Source organism: Pungitius pungitius, chromosome 5 (genome assembly GCF_949316345.1).
Source record: "Pungitius pungitius chromosome 5, fPunPun2.1, whole genome shotgun sequence".
Taxonomy (NCBI): Eukaryota; Metazoa; Chordata; class Actinopteri; order Perciformes; family Gasterosteidae; genus Pungitius; species Pungitius pungitius.
The window spans coordinates 21,553,657-21,571,590 of NC_084904.1; the positions used below are offsets into that span (position 1 = coordinate 21,553,657).

Below are 17,934 nucleotides of genomic sequence, written 5' to 3' on the forward strand. Positions count from 1 at the left end.
CTGCTGGGAAGCACCTGTTGGGCTGATGATTGAGATTCACACTATGATGACATAAAATACATTTTGTTTGAAAAATTATGACGTCGGATGTTGTTTTCATATTTTATACTGACTCGGATGTCCTGAAATGCTGATATTTGAAAAAGCTGAAACCAGAGTTATTAGTTTTTGATTCCGAAAGGGATTGAAAACAATCGAGATTCCCGTGTAACAAATCATCTTTTAAAAGGTCAACCAATAGTTTCTCATGTCTGAATGAAACTGTGCTTTCTTTAGGTCTTCTGTACTTCTTTGGATTTTACTTTGTACAGCCGCTGTAGATCCAAAGAGTTCATCCTGAAAGCCTCGCGGCTCTTCTCTGATGGGTGCAGGGTGAGCACGTGGATGCTTGCCAGCTGTGCTGATGCTGTGTTGATGCTGTGCTTCTCTTCAGGCTGCTGCCTGCATATCGGTTACAAGCGATTGTCAAACTGATCTCAAGGGACCTCTGAGGTTGGGTGGATTTCTTTTTTTTTTTTTTTTGTCTCAACGTAGGAACCAACACAAATACTCATATATAAATGATGACCCACGTGGATTATCATTATCATTTTATGAAGGTGGCAGCGAACACTTTAACGAGTGGCCCTGATTCCAATCTGAATACGTGATTTCGTTGCTATTTCTGTATCCAGGCGTCAGCTGGTTATTAATTAAAGCGGTTTCTGAAGCCCAGCTTTATTGCCTTGTTATCCCGCCCACTCCGTACGGCTCAGACGACGGAGGCGCTCCCTTATCCGGGACCAGCGGGGAACCCCGTGGGAATGTGACACTATTGATTAGCTCACTCCTCTCAATACAGTTTGCATTGCCAGCTGTCTTCGTTTATTAAAAAACGAGATGAATATTGGTCCGAATTCCTTCGCAGTCTTATTGATGGTCCCACTGGTTTATGATGGAGTTGTGATTTTTCAGGTGGAAGAGAACACCTTTTAGAGGTGTTTGTAAGGCAGATCATTTCATCCTGTATTGGTTTGTTTCAAAGCTCAAAGTCCACATCTCTTGACCACCTCTGTCTGTCTCTTCCCCTTCGCCAGCGGCCAGTTTGCTGTGGTCAGAAGATGCCGGCACAGGGGCACGGGCGCCGAGTACGCCGCCAAGTCCATCAAGAAGCGCCGCAGCAAGTCGAGCCGGCGCGGCGTGACCAGGGACGACATCGAGCGCGAGGTGAACATCCTGAAGGAGATCCAGCACCCAAACGTCATCACACTCCTCGAGGTGTTTGAGAACAAGGCGGAGGTGATCCTGATCCTGGAGCTGTGAGTGTCTCCCTCATTCATTACAACCTGAATTTGAAAATTATTCGGTTTAAGCTTCATGGTGATTTATATATTCTTTGTCTATCTGTCGTTTTAAAACAATTCCACACTTCCCGTGATTCAGTTCAATGTCTTTAAGTCTCACGTCGTAGCAGAACAGCCTCATTCTCTTCAGGCCGTCGGATGCATCTTTGTTTTTCAGCCGACCTGCTCAGGAGGCGTGGACCAAACTTAATGTGTGCGACCGAATTGGAAGACAACACTGCGTGTGTTTTCTTTTCAAATCAAAAATAGTTGTCGTCATCGTAGCGAGTATTCCAGGTGGACGGGTTGTACTGTGGCACGGAGCTTTCTACCCGCTCCGGTTGAACTGGTTTCCCCGGGTTGGATCCTCCTTGTTTACCGTACGATCAGAATTCAGGACAAATGTGCGTGAAAGCAGGACAGAGAACTGCGGTCGCCGGGGCAACATTCCTGAAGGAAGGACAAACGAGCACCGAACCAATCCTTCAGTGGGATTTAATGAGTCCGTGGCACACAAGGGGGGGGGGGGTCTCACTGTCCCTCCAGTGGGGAATCCTTAAAGTCAGATTGGAAAACATTGCGTCAGTTTGTCCCATTCGTTGAGTTGCCTTTGGGGCCTGAGAGTATTAGTGGTTAATCATTTCAATGCGGCTGCACGTCATGGTCTAAATTCCAACAACAGGAGGCTGTTCTGCCCCTTGAAGGGTGGAGTAGTGTTTGTGTAGGTTCATGACCCTGCACATACGTTTGAGGAGCCTGTGTTTGTTCGGCTGAGTGGTCGGTTATCTCGATCGAGCTCCGTCTCTCTGGCTGCAGGCTTATCGCCCGTTTAAACGTTCAACATTGTAACAAAACGACTTAAGAATATAAAATTAGACTTATTCTGATAATCTATTCATGGTTTTTTCATTTTGTTAAATTAAAATACAAAAACGTTCTCCAGTTACGGCTCCTCAAATGAGTGCGAGGGGGGGGGGGGTTGTGATTAAGAAAGGTGTGTGTGTGTGTGTGTAAATTGGTTGGGATCGAATGCGCCGCGATGATTAGATTACATCAGCTCAGCTGTGATAAGCAGGGATTTGTAGCTGGCTCTGATCTGAGAGATCTCTCATGTTAATTCTCTCCCTCTTTCTCTCTCTCCCTCTCCCTCTCTCCCTCTCTCGTCCAGCGTGGCCGGCGGCGAGCTCTTCGACTTCCTGGCCGAGAAGGAGTCTCTGAGCGAGGAGGAGGCCACTCAGTTCCTCAAGCAGATCCTGGATGGAGTCTTCTACCTGCACACCAAACAAATCGCCCACTTTGACCTTAAGGTACCACCGGACATTAGACTCAGACACACATGCTGAAAACCACTCTGCAGAGTGATGCTAAGCAGGTCAAAAAAGAGAGAACATTACATTTGACCGATTTGGATAATCCGTTCATGTTTTATTTTAAGTGAAATCTCTTTGTTTGTTTACAACTTCTCAAATATGATGGTTTGCTGGCTTTCTCTGCCTCATTATCATGTGGCTTTGATAGCAGACTGACTTCTTATGTTAAAATAAGGAATTTAAAGAATCCCTCATTTTGATTTAAGTGAGAAACTAACTTACTTATGGATGGTCTCTTTTTTTCTTTGTAAAGTTGAATTGAAAAAGAGTCGTCGGGGGGAATTATGAGTTTTATAATTTCCTACTGAAATGAGACAATAAACTCATGTTTGTCCTTCAGAGATCTTTTGTTTCCAACAATTCAGCAAATGCAAATCAGAATTCTCAAGTGATTAGTCATCCGAATGAGAACAAAAACACAGTTGGGCAATTTTAGAGAAGAGGCGATCCACCCTCTCCTGATGATTGTAAGATGAAATCTCTGCGGACAGCGGCTCGTTAAAGGTCACGTTGAAACAGAAAGGAAAAGAAATGTCCCGTTATCGGAGGTCACAGTAGAGTAGTTCACATCCTTTCTCACAAATGCCAGCTCACTGGAGAAGTGGATTTGCAGCACTGTGTGAAATGTGTATGACTGTTTGTTTTATTTCTCCTCTTTTGGACCTTTTGCTTTCATATCCGTTTCTCGTGTGCTTTTCAGAGGCAAATTACCGGGACTGATCTGTTTGGGTTTGTTTAAGGATCCTCTGCGTTTGATTATGGACTGAGTGCGGTTTAGAACTCCTGAGGGGAAAAGAATAAGGTCACAGTGTACAGAGTGTCTGCGTGTGTGACATCAACACTGAGTGACTCACAGTGGGAAGAGAGAAGACAGAGTGCTGGTCCAGGTGGGGGGAATAAAACAGATCAATCTTTCAGTGTTTTTGTAAAAGAGAAAAGGGGGGAAACCTGTATGATTTATAACTTGAAATGCATTTCGCCTCTAAAGGCAACACTTTAATTCGTTTCAACAGACATGTTGCATAACGTCGCTTTAACAGCGTGGGTTCTAGAACGATGCACCTCAACTTCAACACTGTGTGAACTGTATCTGAGAAGTGTGTATGAAAGAGAATAATTGCAACATTTCAATAAGCTAATCACCCATTTTAGAATAATTGCATTTTGATGATTGATGGATCGGAAATAAAGGAACTAGAAATTCCAGTATGGTGACAATCCCCGGGTCGATGTGTCAATAGACGCTGAACCCCAGTGTGGATGTTAGTCCTGATGTCATCAGGCCCATGTTGGCAGTGTGTGAACAGTGGAGTGCTGATGAAGCGTCGCAGGTCCATTCAGGACTGAGCAGGAGGCGCCTTCAGGGTCAGAAAATAAGAGGAGGTGTTCCCAGCGTGTGCGCTGAAGGGATGAGGGTTTGGGAGGAAGATGGTTTCCTCCTAAAAGACGCATCTCGTCCTCAGGAACGCTCGTCTTTTCCTTTTCTCTCACTTCTTTTTTTTTTTTTTTACTCGTTGCTTTGCATGAGATTTCCATGAGCCGAGCGCCTCCTTCCTGCTGCTCCTCTGGTTGACACTTAGTTTGTATCCTGCCCTCATCATTCAGGGTGACCATTAATTCCTCCGTGAGCGTTGTAGCTTTCACGATGCTTTGTCCTTCCTTCCAGCCGGAGAACATCATGCTGCTGAACCGCTCCGTGCCTCACCCGCGCATCAAGCTCATTGACTTCGGCCTGGCACACAAGATCGACTTTGGCAACGATTTTAAAAACATTTTTGGAACTCCAGAATTTGTAGGTCAGTACTTTTGTGTGTGTGTGTGTGTGTGATCCTCATATTTTATGGTTTGAATCGCACTCTTCTCCGATGAGTTATTACGTACTATACAAACACACACACACACACACACACACTCTCTCAGTGCACCGCTCGCTGTTCTCCTGGCTTTAATCCCGGGGGTTGCGTTTAATGACGGCAGAAGCCAAATGTGCCAAAGGGACTCTGTGTGAGAGAGTGAGAGGCCTACTGATGCACTGCAGATTATCAGAACACCTCCTTCTTGCCAACACAAACGCACACACGGACGCACACTAATTGACACATTGGCGGTTCGGGCCCCGTCCCCCCCTCTCACCTTCCGCTTGTTGGCCCGGGGGCAGCCGGCAACGCTCCCATTCTCCCCCCCCGACCCGGAGACGGCAGCGGTCAGACGCAACAAATCCAAATGGCAGAAGGCCAGAACGATGGCGGCTGATGTTGCAACGCGGCGTGACTTCACTTACTCAATTATCGCCAAAGTCCGTTGCAAATAAATATCCATGATCCAGTCGTAGTTCATGTACATCAATGACTGCAGCGCAAACTGTAGTAAATAATTTGGCATCATTGTAATCGTGTCAATTGGCCCAAAAAATAGACTCCATGGCAGCTGATTACCTGTCTACATCCCCAAAGCCCCGAAATGATGGATGATTATCCCCTGAAGTGAATCTATTTATATTAACTCATTAGGTGCATCCTCTATCCTGCTTCATATCACAACTGTTTAAATTTAATTAGAAACCAACGAGTCATCTTTAATTATGGTGGTCACACATCTGAAAACAACAAACCGTGTGTGTGTGTGTGTGTGTGTGTGTGTGATCATGCTGACCTGAATAGTAATAAGCTTCTCTTTCGTGCGTTTGCCTCACAGCTCCAGAAGTAGTCAACTATGAACCTCTGGGCCTGGAGGCAGACATGTGGTGAGTAAACAGAAACTCCATCTGCTCCTTCAGAACATCTGCCCATGTGTGAAATTAACGTCTCTCCTCCTCTCCCCCCCTGCCCGTGCTCAGGAGCGTCGGTGTGATAACCTACATCCTGTAAGTATGATCGTGTGAAATGTGAGACGCGTACCGATCGGGGCAAAATACAATGATACTTGTGCTTTGCAGTATTTGTATTTTTGTGGCGTCGTGTTACTGCGTGTACCAAAGTAAGAGAGGTCTTCCACCACTGCCTGGAGTTCTAGCCCCGTTCACTCTAAAAAGCTCTCAAACTTGTTTTAGGATATTTGAATATTCACTCAGGTTTCATACGGCAACTCCTCCAAAAGTTCTTCCGCTTCCTGCCAAAGAAAGAACACGTCAGCGCTTTGCTTCCTCTTGTTCACGTTTGATTAAACGCCGCCTGGAGATTTATTGTATTCAAAACTTAAAAAGCTCCATCCTGCTGGAGGCTAAAGACCCCGCATCATATCATAAGAAGTCATGTTAAAAGGCTCCACCCTTTACTTGCACTTCAGTTAACCTGCCCTTTAAAGCGGCTTCCCGCTCTGCAGCCAGCGGCGTCCATTGAACCAGTGGACGCGTCCGCACAGTTTGATTCCCCCGCGGTGTCCCCCCCCCGAACCCGGGGCCACGAGCTCTTCTGAGCTCCCACGCGCCTCTCTGTTCGTCCTCTCTGACGGACGCCTACGCAGAGCGCACAAAACACACACAACACACACACACACACACACAAGAGAGCACGCGCCACGAAATACCACGAGGTAAAGAGTGTCATCTCTTTATTACATAATAAGTAGCTGCAAACATTACTGCATTATTTTAACAAATGATGCATCATTTTCTGTCTTGCGTGATCATAAATGCTCACATACAAGCTGCACACACAGAGGTCTTTGTTCGTGCTGTCCACCCACGCGTTCGTCACAGCTCTGCTTGGCGAGTTGGAAAATAGATCGTTGGCTGCCTGTTGTCACAGCCCAGCAGCACCGATGTGCTCTTACAGGGCTGCTCATCGAAAAACAACACGGCAACTCAATGAACCATAACAGGGGGAGGGGGGGGGAAGGGAGGGGGAAGCATTTCCAAATTCTAAATCAGAGGTTTTATTCGATTGCAACAATGTAATAAAAGCTGCATAACAAGCTCCATTAGGGACCTCAAAGGTGACACAAATTACACCTGGGTTTCCTTTTGTCGGCGCCGGAGGAAAACCCTCCAGGTGAATGAGCTGAATCAGACGGAGCTGGAGATCGAATTTCTCAGCATGCTGTCATCTGATATCGGGCCGATGCCGTCGTAAATACCCGGATCGGTTATCGCTGTCAAGGGGGCCGAAGTACTTGGTCAAATAAACTTTATATACCGGGATTCAGATTCCTGTTTCCAACTATTTATTATTCCAATGCTTCTTTAACCTCCAGTCTGATATTTCCTTAAACATCAAATAATCGTCCCTGTCAGGGTTTCAGCTTCCAGTCTGTGAGTCTCATTTTGGAAACATTTTGGTCAATGAACACTTTTTATCGCTGTAATCACTTTTGTGATTTCATACAGTCGATGAATTGATTATTAATTATTGCATCTTTTCGGCCGCTGAGATGCCTGAGACCTCGTCCCCTCGATCGCTCACAGACTGCTGCACGTTGTCCCGTTTAAAACTCCGGCTCCCCTCGTTGCGTCCCGGACCTTTTGGTTTTGTCTTTTCCGTCTCTCCGTCCCCTGACCTCTGACCTTTTGTCCCCTGTGCGCAGTCTGAGCGGTGCGTCTCCCTTCCTGGGGGACAACAAGCAGGAGACTCTGGCCAACGTGTCGGCCGTGGACTACGCATTCGACGAGGAGTTCTTCAGCAACACCAGCGCGTTGGCCAAAGACTTCATCACCAGGCTCCTCGTCAAAGACCCCAAGTATGTATTTGAGACCCGGGGGGGAGGGGGGGGGGGGGGCGCCTCGTTGCTTCTTTCTTTATTTCTTTAAAAACTTGACTGCTGAGTTAGAAACAGGGGTGTGGAACTGAAGCAGCAGGAAGTGGTGCGTGCGTGCGTGCGTGTGTGTGTGTGTGTGTGTGTGTTACCAAACAATACGGGTTTGCCCATTGTCATATTGGCTCACAATTGACAAACCAAACCACTCCTTTAATCGTTGGCTTACAGCAGTTGTAATGACGGAGGTGGCTGAGTCGCTCCAGTTAGACAGCTATGCTTTTATTGGTAATTAATAGAAGTTTTTTTGGTGCTCACGTCATTAAGTTCTCTTACTCACGTGTGCTGTCGGTTTGGATGAACGCACCTGATGGGAAGTGGTGGACAAGTTAATTGTCTGTAAATTGTAGAATGTTTCAGTACCTCATTTGACGTGTTGTTTAGGAGAAGTGTGAGAGTTTCTAAAAGGAAATGAAATGTTTTAGGTCCATATATCGCACTATTTACAATGACAACTAACGTAACGATAAATAAATATGGAATAAAATATGGGGGAAAAAAGAATATGCACTCATCCATGTGTTTGCTTCCCATAAATACAAAAACCCATTTACTGGGAAGAGTGTAAATGTTTTATAATCCTCTATATTTATTCAAGGCTTTATTCGTTTTTCAGTACCAGGCTTTTTCTTTTTTTTTCTATCTTATGCAAAATGCCACCTGTGAATGAGACTGTGATATTTTATTCTCTTTAGAATAAAACCCAGTTTGACTAGTTTGGTCAAAAGTCACCTGAATGTCAACACTGATTCCTTTGAGAATGAATCAAAAAGTCCTGAATTAATAACATTGAAGTATCTAAAGATGATGTTCTGTCTACAGAAAGAGAATGACGATTCAGGACAGCCTCCAGCACCCCTGGATCAAGGTTGGACTCTTGTTGTGGTATTTGAAGTGGCCGATTGATTCCGTACCCAACGCTTGTTTCCAATGAATCTTCTTCTGTACGGTTTTCTTACGTCTGTGTAATCAGCCAAAGGACACGCTGCAAGCACTGAGCCGGAAGGAGTCGGCCGTCAACATGGAGAAGTTCAAGAAGTTTGCAGCTCGGCGGAAATGGAAAGTGAGTGACATGTTGTCTGAGTTTAAGGCTTCTCAGACAGAGAGCCAGGCCCATCGTTCTGAAAATAAAAGAAGATAATGTAACAAACAAGAAAAAGACATCTGCACACATCCTTTTATTTGATTGTTGAAAGGAACTGACAGCTGGGAGTTGGTAATGTCAGCTTCACAATGATCAACAACATCATCCCTTGAACTGTTTGACGCCAAACAACTGCTAAGGAGGCATTTTTAATTAGGCAAATACATTTTAGATTACCTCTCTATAGTACAAATAGAAGGAAGTGGGGATGTACCCAATGTTGATGTCTTCTTTTCTTTTTTCACATAATTGGATGATGCTTCAAATAACTGTTGCCATATTAATGAAAAGCAGAAAGAAGAAATCCTAGAACAAAATGCCCAATTAAAATGTCTTTAAAGTGATTCATTTGATTGAATGAGTTGTTCCCTTTTAATGAATTCACCCTTTTTTTAAATGCATTGAAAATGAACAGCAACAAATATTGATTGATATAATAGTTCATCTGTACATTCAAATGATCGTTTTGAATCAGAAGGTTGAAGGTAGAATGTTCAGCCATGTGACCGGCGAAGAGCCGCAGAGCTTTTAAACGTCCGAATATCTTTGGGGCGATGGGTCGTGAATGAATGAATGCACAACTGGATTCAAATAGAGCGTAAAATTGCTACACGACCCCACCTGCCCGAACACGACTTGACATTAACTGGTTCCACTTCCACTCGCTCATCAGCCGCCGCTCTCTCTCCTCTCTCCTCTCTCCTCTCCTCCAGCAATCCGTCCGGCTCATCTCTCTGTGCAACCGCCTGTCCCGCTCCTTCCTGTCCAGAAGCAACATCAGCGTGGCGCGCAGCGACGACACGCTGGTAAGATCTACACCCACCCCCCCCCCCCCAAAAGGCCTGTTTACCCATCACACTTCCTCGTGTCATAGGTGTGAGGGCAGGTAGAGCGAAGCGCCCCCTAGCGATAGTTTTAATTTGAATGATTTACTTTAGATTGGCACAAATGGCATCAATTCATTCGACTGTCTGATGAATGGAGCTTCCACAAGGAGGAACATATTAGTGGATGCTGCATCTCGGTCGCACCAGATCCGTCCCTCGGTTTGTCCTGAAAACGTCAGAGCGAATTGACTCTTTTTTTTGGAAAATGGCACCAACCTTGATTCCACGCGAGAAGATCGAACAATCCGCGACCGAATCCCCTGCAGGCGCTTTGCTGCTCGCACACCTCTGTGTAGTTTGCTCCTCTGAGGTTCTTCTCTGGCACCTCCCCCCCAGCTGGGGGGGGTCGTGAGGAGGAATGTAGCTGTAGAATGCAGTCGGCAGAACAAACGCCACATCAGACCTTCCTCCTCCTCCTCACCTCCCTGCCTCTCTCTCCCTTGTCTCTTTGTGCAGCGGAGCATCGCAGCTGATGTTTGTGCCGTCGGGCTAAAGGTCATCGGGTCACATGTCACAAGCAGCAAAAGAATAAATACTCAATAGAGAGACAGATTTTTATGGACCAGGTGCCAAAGAAAAGCCTGTTTTGTTTCTGTGTGTTTTCATGCTTGAGGGAGAAGATGAAAGCGGCAGCATGTGATTCTCCTGATTAACCTTCCCGGAGGGTCGGATCGCCATCCTGCGAGCACTCGAGGACTAACCGTCTTTTCCCTCCCGTCTAGGATGAGGAAGACTCCTTTGTGATGAAGGCCATCATACACGCCATAAACGACGACAACGTGCCCGGTCTGCAGCACCTGCTCGGCTCCTTGAACAGCTACGACGTTAACCAGCCCAACAAGGTGACCCACCGCGACCCCCCCAGGCAACACGGGCACTAGTACCTCCTTATAAGCTCTATGACACAGACTTCAGGTCAGCTCAGTGTGACTGGAGGGGTCTGTGGAAACCACCCGCGTAGTTTTCCTCGCGTTCCCCCCTGGGTCAAATGTGACGACCCCTTTAAAACTGAACGGAAGACCAGGAAAGTACATATTATGATCTTGTGAATGTGAAAATGCTTTTTATTTTTGGATGAATGATTAACTTTTATTTCTCCAGATCATAATGTCTCCATTTGAGCACATTGAAGGAAGTGTTCATGGAGTTCAATCGCTGTATCAGAGAGTGAGATTCATCAGGAGTCTGTTGGGTTCGAGCATCCAGACAGACGCAGATTTCTGCTCATTAATGGCAAACAAATCAGCTTCTGCACAAATTTTTTAAATCACTTTCATCTTTGTTTATCTCTCTTACAGGGAATTACAAAAATAGTGTAGGACAGTGAAATTAAAAGTTTGTAGAGTCGAAATGTTGCATATTAACAAAATGAGTATTACAGCAATCATACAACAAGAAAGGAGGTCGTTGTGTTCATAAGAGAATGAAGTGCAGAGGACAGATGTTTGGCCTCATATCCACTTTTTAATCTGTTTGTGGTTTCCATGGAGGAGATTAGCTGATGGAGGGAACATGAAGCACTAAAACTCAGTGATGTGTAGAGGAGGAGGAGGAGGAGGAAAAACTTTTTCAGAAAAGGTCATCCCTGTGTCTCCTTTACCGTTTGTTTCCATCGCCATGCCGACACAGTGGAGGCCATAAAAATGAAGACAATCTGCCCTTTTTGTCCAAATTCTCCGATTGAGGCCTTCAGCTTCACTTTAAAGATACACAATTCCATCGTGGGCCACTGACGACTAAAATAATCCGATGTGTGTGTGCGTTGCAGCACGGGACTCCTCCCCTCCTGATCGCTGCCGGCTGCGGCAACATCCAGATCATCGAAGTGCTGATGAGGAAAGGCGCCGAGATCCAGGCCCACGACAAGGTAGGGCCTCGTCCGCCTGGTCCAATCAGAGCGGCCCTGAGGGAACAGACTCAAAGTAAAGGTGTCGGAGCAGAAGAACGTGACTGACTGTGATGTGAATTACTCCATAAATAACCAACTCATCGCACTCTGCTGCACACGCCACCGTAGGGGCTACCATATGTTTTAAGGAGATGGATAGATCCTTCCACCAACATATTAACCTGAACATTACTGTCACGTTACAGAGTACACAGGGCTCCATTTTATGTGGTGCATAGTTATGAAATAACAAAATGTAGTGATGCAACTAACAATGACTCAAATAATCTCCAGCTCCAAACTTTAATTGGGATAATAACCGTCTTGTTAAGGATTCATTTGCATCGTATGGCTGCAGACGCCTTCCCGGAGAGCTGGATTTTTTATTTTTTTTTCCTGGTAAAGGTCAGGGATAAATCCTGGAATTTTTATTCCTCTTCTCTTGTTGAACCTTCAGAGTGGAACGAACGCTATCTACTACGCGGCGAGACACGGCCACGTGGAGACCCTGAAATTCCTCCATGAAAAGAAATGCCCTCTGGATGTCCAAGATAAGGTGAGTCAGCGCACACACCCACTACGACTCGCCCCTCCGTGTGTTATCAGTCAGCAATTACTCACACACTCCCAGCCATCAAACCGGACGCACACACACACACACACACGGTGAGCACCTGGGGAGCAAAAAAACAGTTACTGTGGGATTTTATCAGGTTATTTGCTGTTGCTATAGAAACCGTTCTGGCTGAGAAACACAGGGGTGTGTGTGTGTGTGTGTGTGTGTGTGTGTGTGTGTGTGTGTGTGTGTGTGTGTGTGTGTGTTATGGACGATCACAGAGGCGGATGAAATCCCCAAATCATTTTTATCTGAATCTCTTCAGTCATTGTTACTGCGCCGCATCGTCTTCTTTCTGCAAGGATCATCAAAGTGTTGTTTTGCTTTATTGCCTCAATAATTATAACTAATAACTAAAATGCGACTACTCCGATGTGACCATTTTAAAGAGATGAATCTTTTCTATTGCCCCTGCTGTTATGTAATCCCTATAATTAAAGGAAAAGTTAGTTGTTTTTCTCCCCCTGAGGCTGATGATGCCATCAATAAGGCCTCGCACACAACTACACAACCACACAACAACTACAGCCTGCATCAGCACCCACACAGCACTTTATCTCTCTTATTACTCTTTATTTCTCTCTCTCTCTTCACTGCTTTCAGGATAATTTGCGTTACCCACGTCTGCTTTGAGGATCAATTGTTTCTGTTTTGAAATTGATGAATATATGTTTTGCTATTTGAATAATTCTTTGTTGGACATTAAATGCTGCTGAAGAGGCTTTTGGGAGGTCTTCAATGTCCATCAAAACATGAAAATAATTACTGTGTAAACTCAAAACATCCTGGTGCCTCCTTTCAATCAGAAGAGAGCAGTATGATGACAAAAACATAATTGTTTTTAATGAACACATGGTGATGAGACTCAGGAGTCCACACGACGGTGGTGACTAACGAAGCTGATTAAATGAGGAACCTGTGAAGACAACAACATGAAAGAACTGAAGGGAGTGAGGCGACAGCACCGAGATGATGATGTCGTGCTGCTTGCATCCATCTCACTGTACATGGGTTGATTGTTGTTGTTGTTGTTTGTTGTTGTTACTACAAACACGTTGATTCTCCTTTGTGTCCTCCAGTCCGGGGAGACTGCGCTTCACGTAGCGGCCCGCTACGGCAACGTGGACGTGGTGAGCTACCTGTGCAGCATCCGAGCTAACCCGGACCTGTCCGACAGGGTGAGTGCATGGCACGCGCACGTGCACGCTCACACGTGCACGCGCAGCAGCGTAAGCTAGTGTTGCACATGGCTTCTGACGTGGATGACCAAACATTCCTTTGCATGCTGCGCTGTGGTCTGCAGGAGCAGGAGACGGCGCTGCACTGCGCCGCGTGGCACGGGTACTCGCCGGTGGCCCGCGCGCTCTGCCAGGCCGGCTGCCACGTGGACGCCAAGAACCGCGAGGGGGAGAGCGCGCTGCTGACGGCGTCCGCCCGCGGCTTCGTGGACATCGTGGAGTGCCTGGTGGAGCACGGGGCCGATGTCGAGGCCACCGACAAGGTGATCAGAAGCTCCGGATTATCAACGATTGATCAGATTTTGATTACAAAGAAGGATTCGTCTGAACGCACATTGACAATAAATTGTGTTTGTGTTGTGCGTGTGCAGGACGGACACACAGCGCTGCACCTCGCCGTCCGGAGGTGTCAAGTCGACGTGGTTCGCTGCCTCCTCAGACACCACTGCCACGTGGACCATCAGGATCGCCATGGCAACACGCCACTGCACATCGCCTGCAAGGACGGAAACCTCCCCGTTGTCATGGCAATCTGCAGCGCCAAGGCCAACCTCGACCTCCCCAACAAGGTGAGGACAAACCGCTGTTCAGTCAAATTAGGAACCCCCCCCTCCCCTGGAACTTGGCAGACTGTTCCTGTACCTCACAGCGCTCTTTTGGCTGAAGGGGAGAATCCCCCTGCATCCAGGTTGAAACATCTGGCAGGAGAGCAGAGGCTCCCCTAAACAGAGAGATAAATATACGGGAAGAAGAAAACCTATTTAAGGGATTTGTTTGAGTATAAATACAGGCAGCCGGAGGAGTTTTGCTGCGTGATTGAGGCGTTCAGCGTGTTGCTTGTGAAAATATTGTGGTTGTAGCTTAAAATGAGAAGGCGTTTGAACTGAGGTTTTAACATCTGTGAGCATTTTATGTTGGCCTGAAATCTGCTGTCTAATCAGCTTCTGTTCCCTGTGCAGAAGATAATTAGATTCATTTATTATATTCCTTTTCTTCTCTTTAAGCTCATCCAAAGCAGCATGTCACCGTTACTGAGTTGGATTTGACTTCAGCTGCAACACTGGGGGGGTCGAATGAAGGGGGGGGCAACAAGGGGGTGGAATCCAAGAATAAAAGTCTTGTTGTGACCGAAGGGAATTGATTGGATTCAGCCAAAGCTTTTTTATTTTTTATTTTTTATTACTGGTATTATTGTAACTATGGAGGGAGCACTGTGAGAGCAGCAGGTGCTCTTTAAAAACAAATAAAACCAGCATCGGAGTCTGTCTCCTTCAGGAAGCGCCGTTAGCACGTTTACCGTTAGCACGTTTACGTTATTGTTAGCGACGAGCCGCAGGCTCACACGTCGCAATGCTGGGAGCCATTGAGAGGCTACTTTACACACATTGCATCAGTGCTGCTGTTTTATGCAGTTTTTTTTTTTATAAAACCCAAAACAAAATTGGTATTTAATATTACAATAATCCTGTTTTGACATATTTAACTATAATTGGCCCTTTCTGTTCCTGTTAAATGAAAGTACGCTTGCATCACATTTCAGACTTACCATCCTCTTTAATTAATAGGTCTTAGAACAAGTCAGTCAATTAGTCTTCGAGGGGCCGTCACCAGGGAACAAGTCATTACACGAGACAGACGCCGGACTATTGATCGGCTTCAGCGCTGCTTCTCTAAATGCTATTTGAGTGAGGATTTGCAGCAGGATTGACTGAATAAAGATTAGATTAGATTAAACTTTATTGCCATTACACATGTACAAGTACAGAGCAACAAAATGCAGTTTAGCATCCAACCAGAAGTGCAACACAAAGTATAATAAATAACATTAAAAATAAATAAAGCAGAGGGTGGCTTATGGCCTGACCTGGTACTATAGAGACAGAATTGTTAAACTGGTGCAAATATTTAGTGAATTGATTGTGATTAAAGATGGATTCCATCCATCTTTAATCACAATGCGGGCTGCATCACTCCAGCCGGTCTGGTTCGGTGGTCCGAGCCTCTCGCGCTGCAGGATCTCTCCTTTTTACCTCGTCTGTGTAGTGCGCCGCGTTGCAGCTGCTGTTTCTCGACGAGGCTGTGACTGCGCTCCTCTCTTCTTCCAGTACGGCAGGACCCCCCTCCACCTGGCGGCCAACAACGGGAGCCTGGAGGTGGTCCGTCACCTCTGCCTGGCCGGAGCCGACGTCGACGCCGTCACAAACGTAAGTCACAACGAAAAAGAATCTCTTTAAGCACTGAGAGCAGTAAAAATGATTCATATCCAGATCTCCTCACACACCTACTGCCCTCCTGATGCTGAGCTGCACCACTATTCTTTTCTACCATCTCTCCCCCTGAGGGTTTAAAGCTCAAATATCTTATTTGTTTAACCTTAAATTTTCCCTTTAGGCACCTTCAAAGTTTCCTTGTAGTGCATCAAACCGAAAGCGTCAGCTTTCAGAAGCAAATGAGAATTAAACTTCTGAACGTTTAAACACGAATCTGAGTTCAGGTTGGATTATTATATTAATCCTCAATGACTGTTTGATCATATTAGATTTAAACCAACCTGAAGGCTTGTTCGAACATGATAGAAACAATAAATCTCCACCTGAAACATAATTTGTCCTCTGAATTGTGTAGTGAACGGGTGGATCCAGACCATCAGTTCTTTGATGGAGCTTCCTCTCTTTCCTCTGGCTGTGAATATTGTATGACGGCCGATGTACACAATGAGATGTTTAATTGATCGGTCAGAGGCTCGTTGTGGAGCAGCTCACGTCACATGACGTCATTCCTCCTCCTCCTCCTCCTCCTCCCCTCGGAGGAGGAGATGCACTCGATCCGTCACTCTGGTATGTTTGCTCACAGAACACTTAAGTGGTGAACGACGGGTTGCAGCTGTCATTAATCTGCATTGAGCCTCAGAGGCGCTGCTCTGTTATCGTGTCAAACCACCAGGGAACAAAGCCGTCCTTCAGTCGCCTTTATAAAGACACTGATGCTCTGCGTCTTTTTGGTCAGAAACAAGGTGTGTGTGTGTGTGTGTGTGTGTGTGTGTTGTATTTGAACCACTGCAATCTACTGTGAGAGTTCAGTGCTTAAAGGGGACCCAATTTTTAAGTTATTCAGGTTTGCGGTTGAGCTGCATTGTGGGTAATGTAAACACTAAGTTTAAATCTGGTTCCACTTCATGAATTTTGATCCTGAATCAGTGCTATGAGTAAATTTAACAAATACAAGTTTATTATTGATGCATCATAGAAAATGTTTATGTCTTTTGACAGTACGTTAACTTGATCCATAATATCAACACAAAATGTGCCTTAGAAGCCCTGTACTGTGATTGACATCATGCATACGTTCTTCTCCTTTTCCCTCAGGATGGAAAGACAGCGGAGGATTTGGCTCAGGCTGATCCACATGAACTCATCGTTTCTTTGTTGGGAAAGCTTAAAAAGGTGAATATAATTACCACGCAAACCAAAGGGATCAATGTACGTTTATGTGCTTTAACTGAGGAAGAAACGTTGTGATGCAAAGCCAGGTTTCACACTCAGTTTGTTCCAGTGCGGAGGTGTGGAGGGAGACAGCAGGAAGGTGTCAGATTTCAGCATTCCTCCATTTTTAGACGCTCCGGCGTCACTTTGCTCAACACTTGCCAGGTAGAGCAGATTGTCACAGGCTACAGTATCTTCTAAGATTATAATAATAAGCCATAAAACCATCTGAGATTCAGTGCAGAGCGACAGCAGCAGCTGTGAACGCCGTCGTCCTCTGGATCCGCTCCGATGCACGTTGAAAACGTACAACCCGACTCCTCAAACTTTAGAAAAGAGAGAATGCGGATGAGTTGTATTTGCACGCTTGGTTTAAATTAGAAACTTAGTTTGTTGAATGTTCACATGACCCAGGTGGGAGTACGGGGGGGGCTTTTTTATACCTTTTCATTTTTTAAACCCCACGCAACCACTCGCGTATCTGAAGCCACTTCTGCTCCGTGACTCATCTATTAGTCGCTGGAAAATGTGTCTCTGGTGTTAACAGATGATATCTGTTCAACTTGATTTGACCAGTGAGTGGATCCAAAACAACTATTTTTTTTTTTTTTCTTTTGTTCCCGCGGTGCAGGACAACCACAAGCTGAGCTACATCCAGCAGCTGCGTCACACTCAGACCGTCCAGCCCCGCATCAAGCTCAAGCTGTTCGGACACTCGGCCTCCGGGAAGAGCAGCCTGCTGGAGTCCCTGAAGTGCGGCATCCTGCGCGGCCTCTTCAGGAGGAAGAGGACGCGCCTGTCCAGCGCCAGCCGCCACCCAAACTCCCCCGTCAACTCCAAGCCTGCCGGTAGGTCTGCAGGCGGCTCCCGGCGAAGCCCAGATTATCACTCCCAGATTACGGAGCTTTTTCACCTGGCGATTCCTTCAGTGCAACCAGGCTCTCAGTGTGGTGCACAAAGCGCACACATCCCTCTCTCACACACACACACACACGGGCCATTGTGTTTCCTTTAACCGCTCACAGCCATTACCTCCCAGACGGAGGCGACCCTTTCTACGATAACGCTCGGTTACGGAGTCGTGTCGTGTTACCGATTCCCGTCCTCTATGCTATCGAGAAATCTGCAGAGAGGCTGAGAGAGCCTCTTTATTTTTTTTTCTTTCAGAGTGCGCGTTGTATCCGCACCGCTACGTGACGCGCGTCCACAGTGAGGCTTTTTCAGGACATCCGTCAGTC

At 46.1% G+C, this 17,934-nt stretch overlaps 1 protein-coding gene across 2 annotated transcripts in view; it reads left to right on the forward strand.

The window, feature by feature from the left end:
• dapk1 (death-associated protein kinase 1) overlaps nt 1–17,934 on the forward strand; it is a 41,563-nt gene that overhangs the window by 16,740 nt on the left and 6,889 nt on the right. For both annotated transcript variants that reach the window (XM_037482206.2, XM_037482207.2), the window contains exons 3-20: nt 1,077–1,298; nt 2,491–2,629; nt 4,359–4,488; nt 5,387–5,435; nt 5,529–5,555; nt 7,214–7,366; nt 8,264–8,309; nt 8,415–8,504; nt 9,299–9,391; nt 10,195–10,314; nt 11,241–11,339; nt 11,818–11,916; nt 13,056–13,154; nt 13,280–13,477; nt 13,586–13,783; nt 15,320–15,418; nt 16,580–16,657; nt 17,328–17,544. In XM_037482206.2, coding sequence (XP_037338103.2) covers nt 1,077–1,298; nt 2,491–2,629; nt 4,359–4,488; nt 5,387–5,435; nt 5,529–5,555; nt 7,214–7,366; nt 8,264–8,309; nt 8,415–8,504; nt 9,299–9,391; nt 10,195–10,314; nt 11,241–11,339; nt 11,818–11,916; nt 13,056–13,154; nt 13,280–13,477; nt 13,586–13,783; nt 15,320–15,418; nt 16,580–16,657; nt 17,328–17,544 — 2,156 coding nt within the window. The remainder of the gene's footprint in view (nt 1–1,076; nt 1,299–2,490; nt 2,630–4,358; nt 4,489–5,386; nt 5,436–5,528; nt 5,556–7,213; nt 7,367–8,263; nt 8,310–8,414; nt 8,505–9,298; nt 9,392–10,194; nt 10,315–11,240; nt 11,340–11,817; nt 11,917–13,055; nt 13,155–13,279; nt 13,478–13,585; nt 13,784–15,319; nt 15,419–16,579; nt 16,658–17,327; nt 17,545–17,934) is intronic.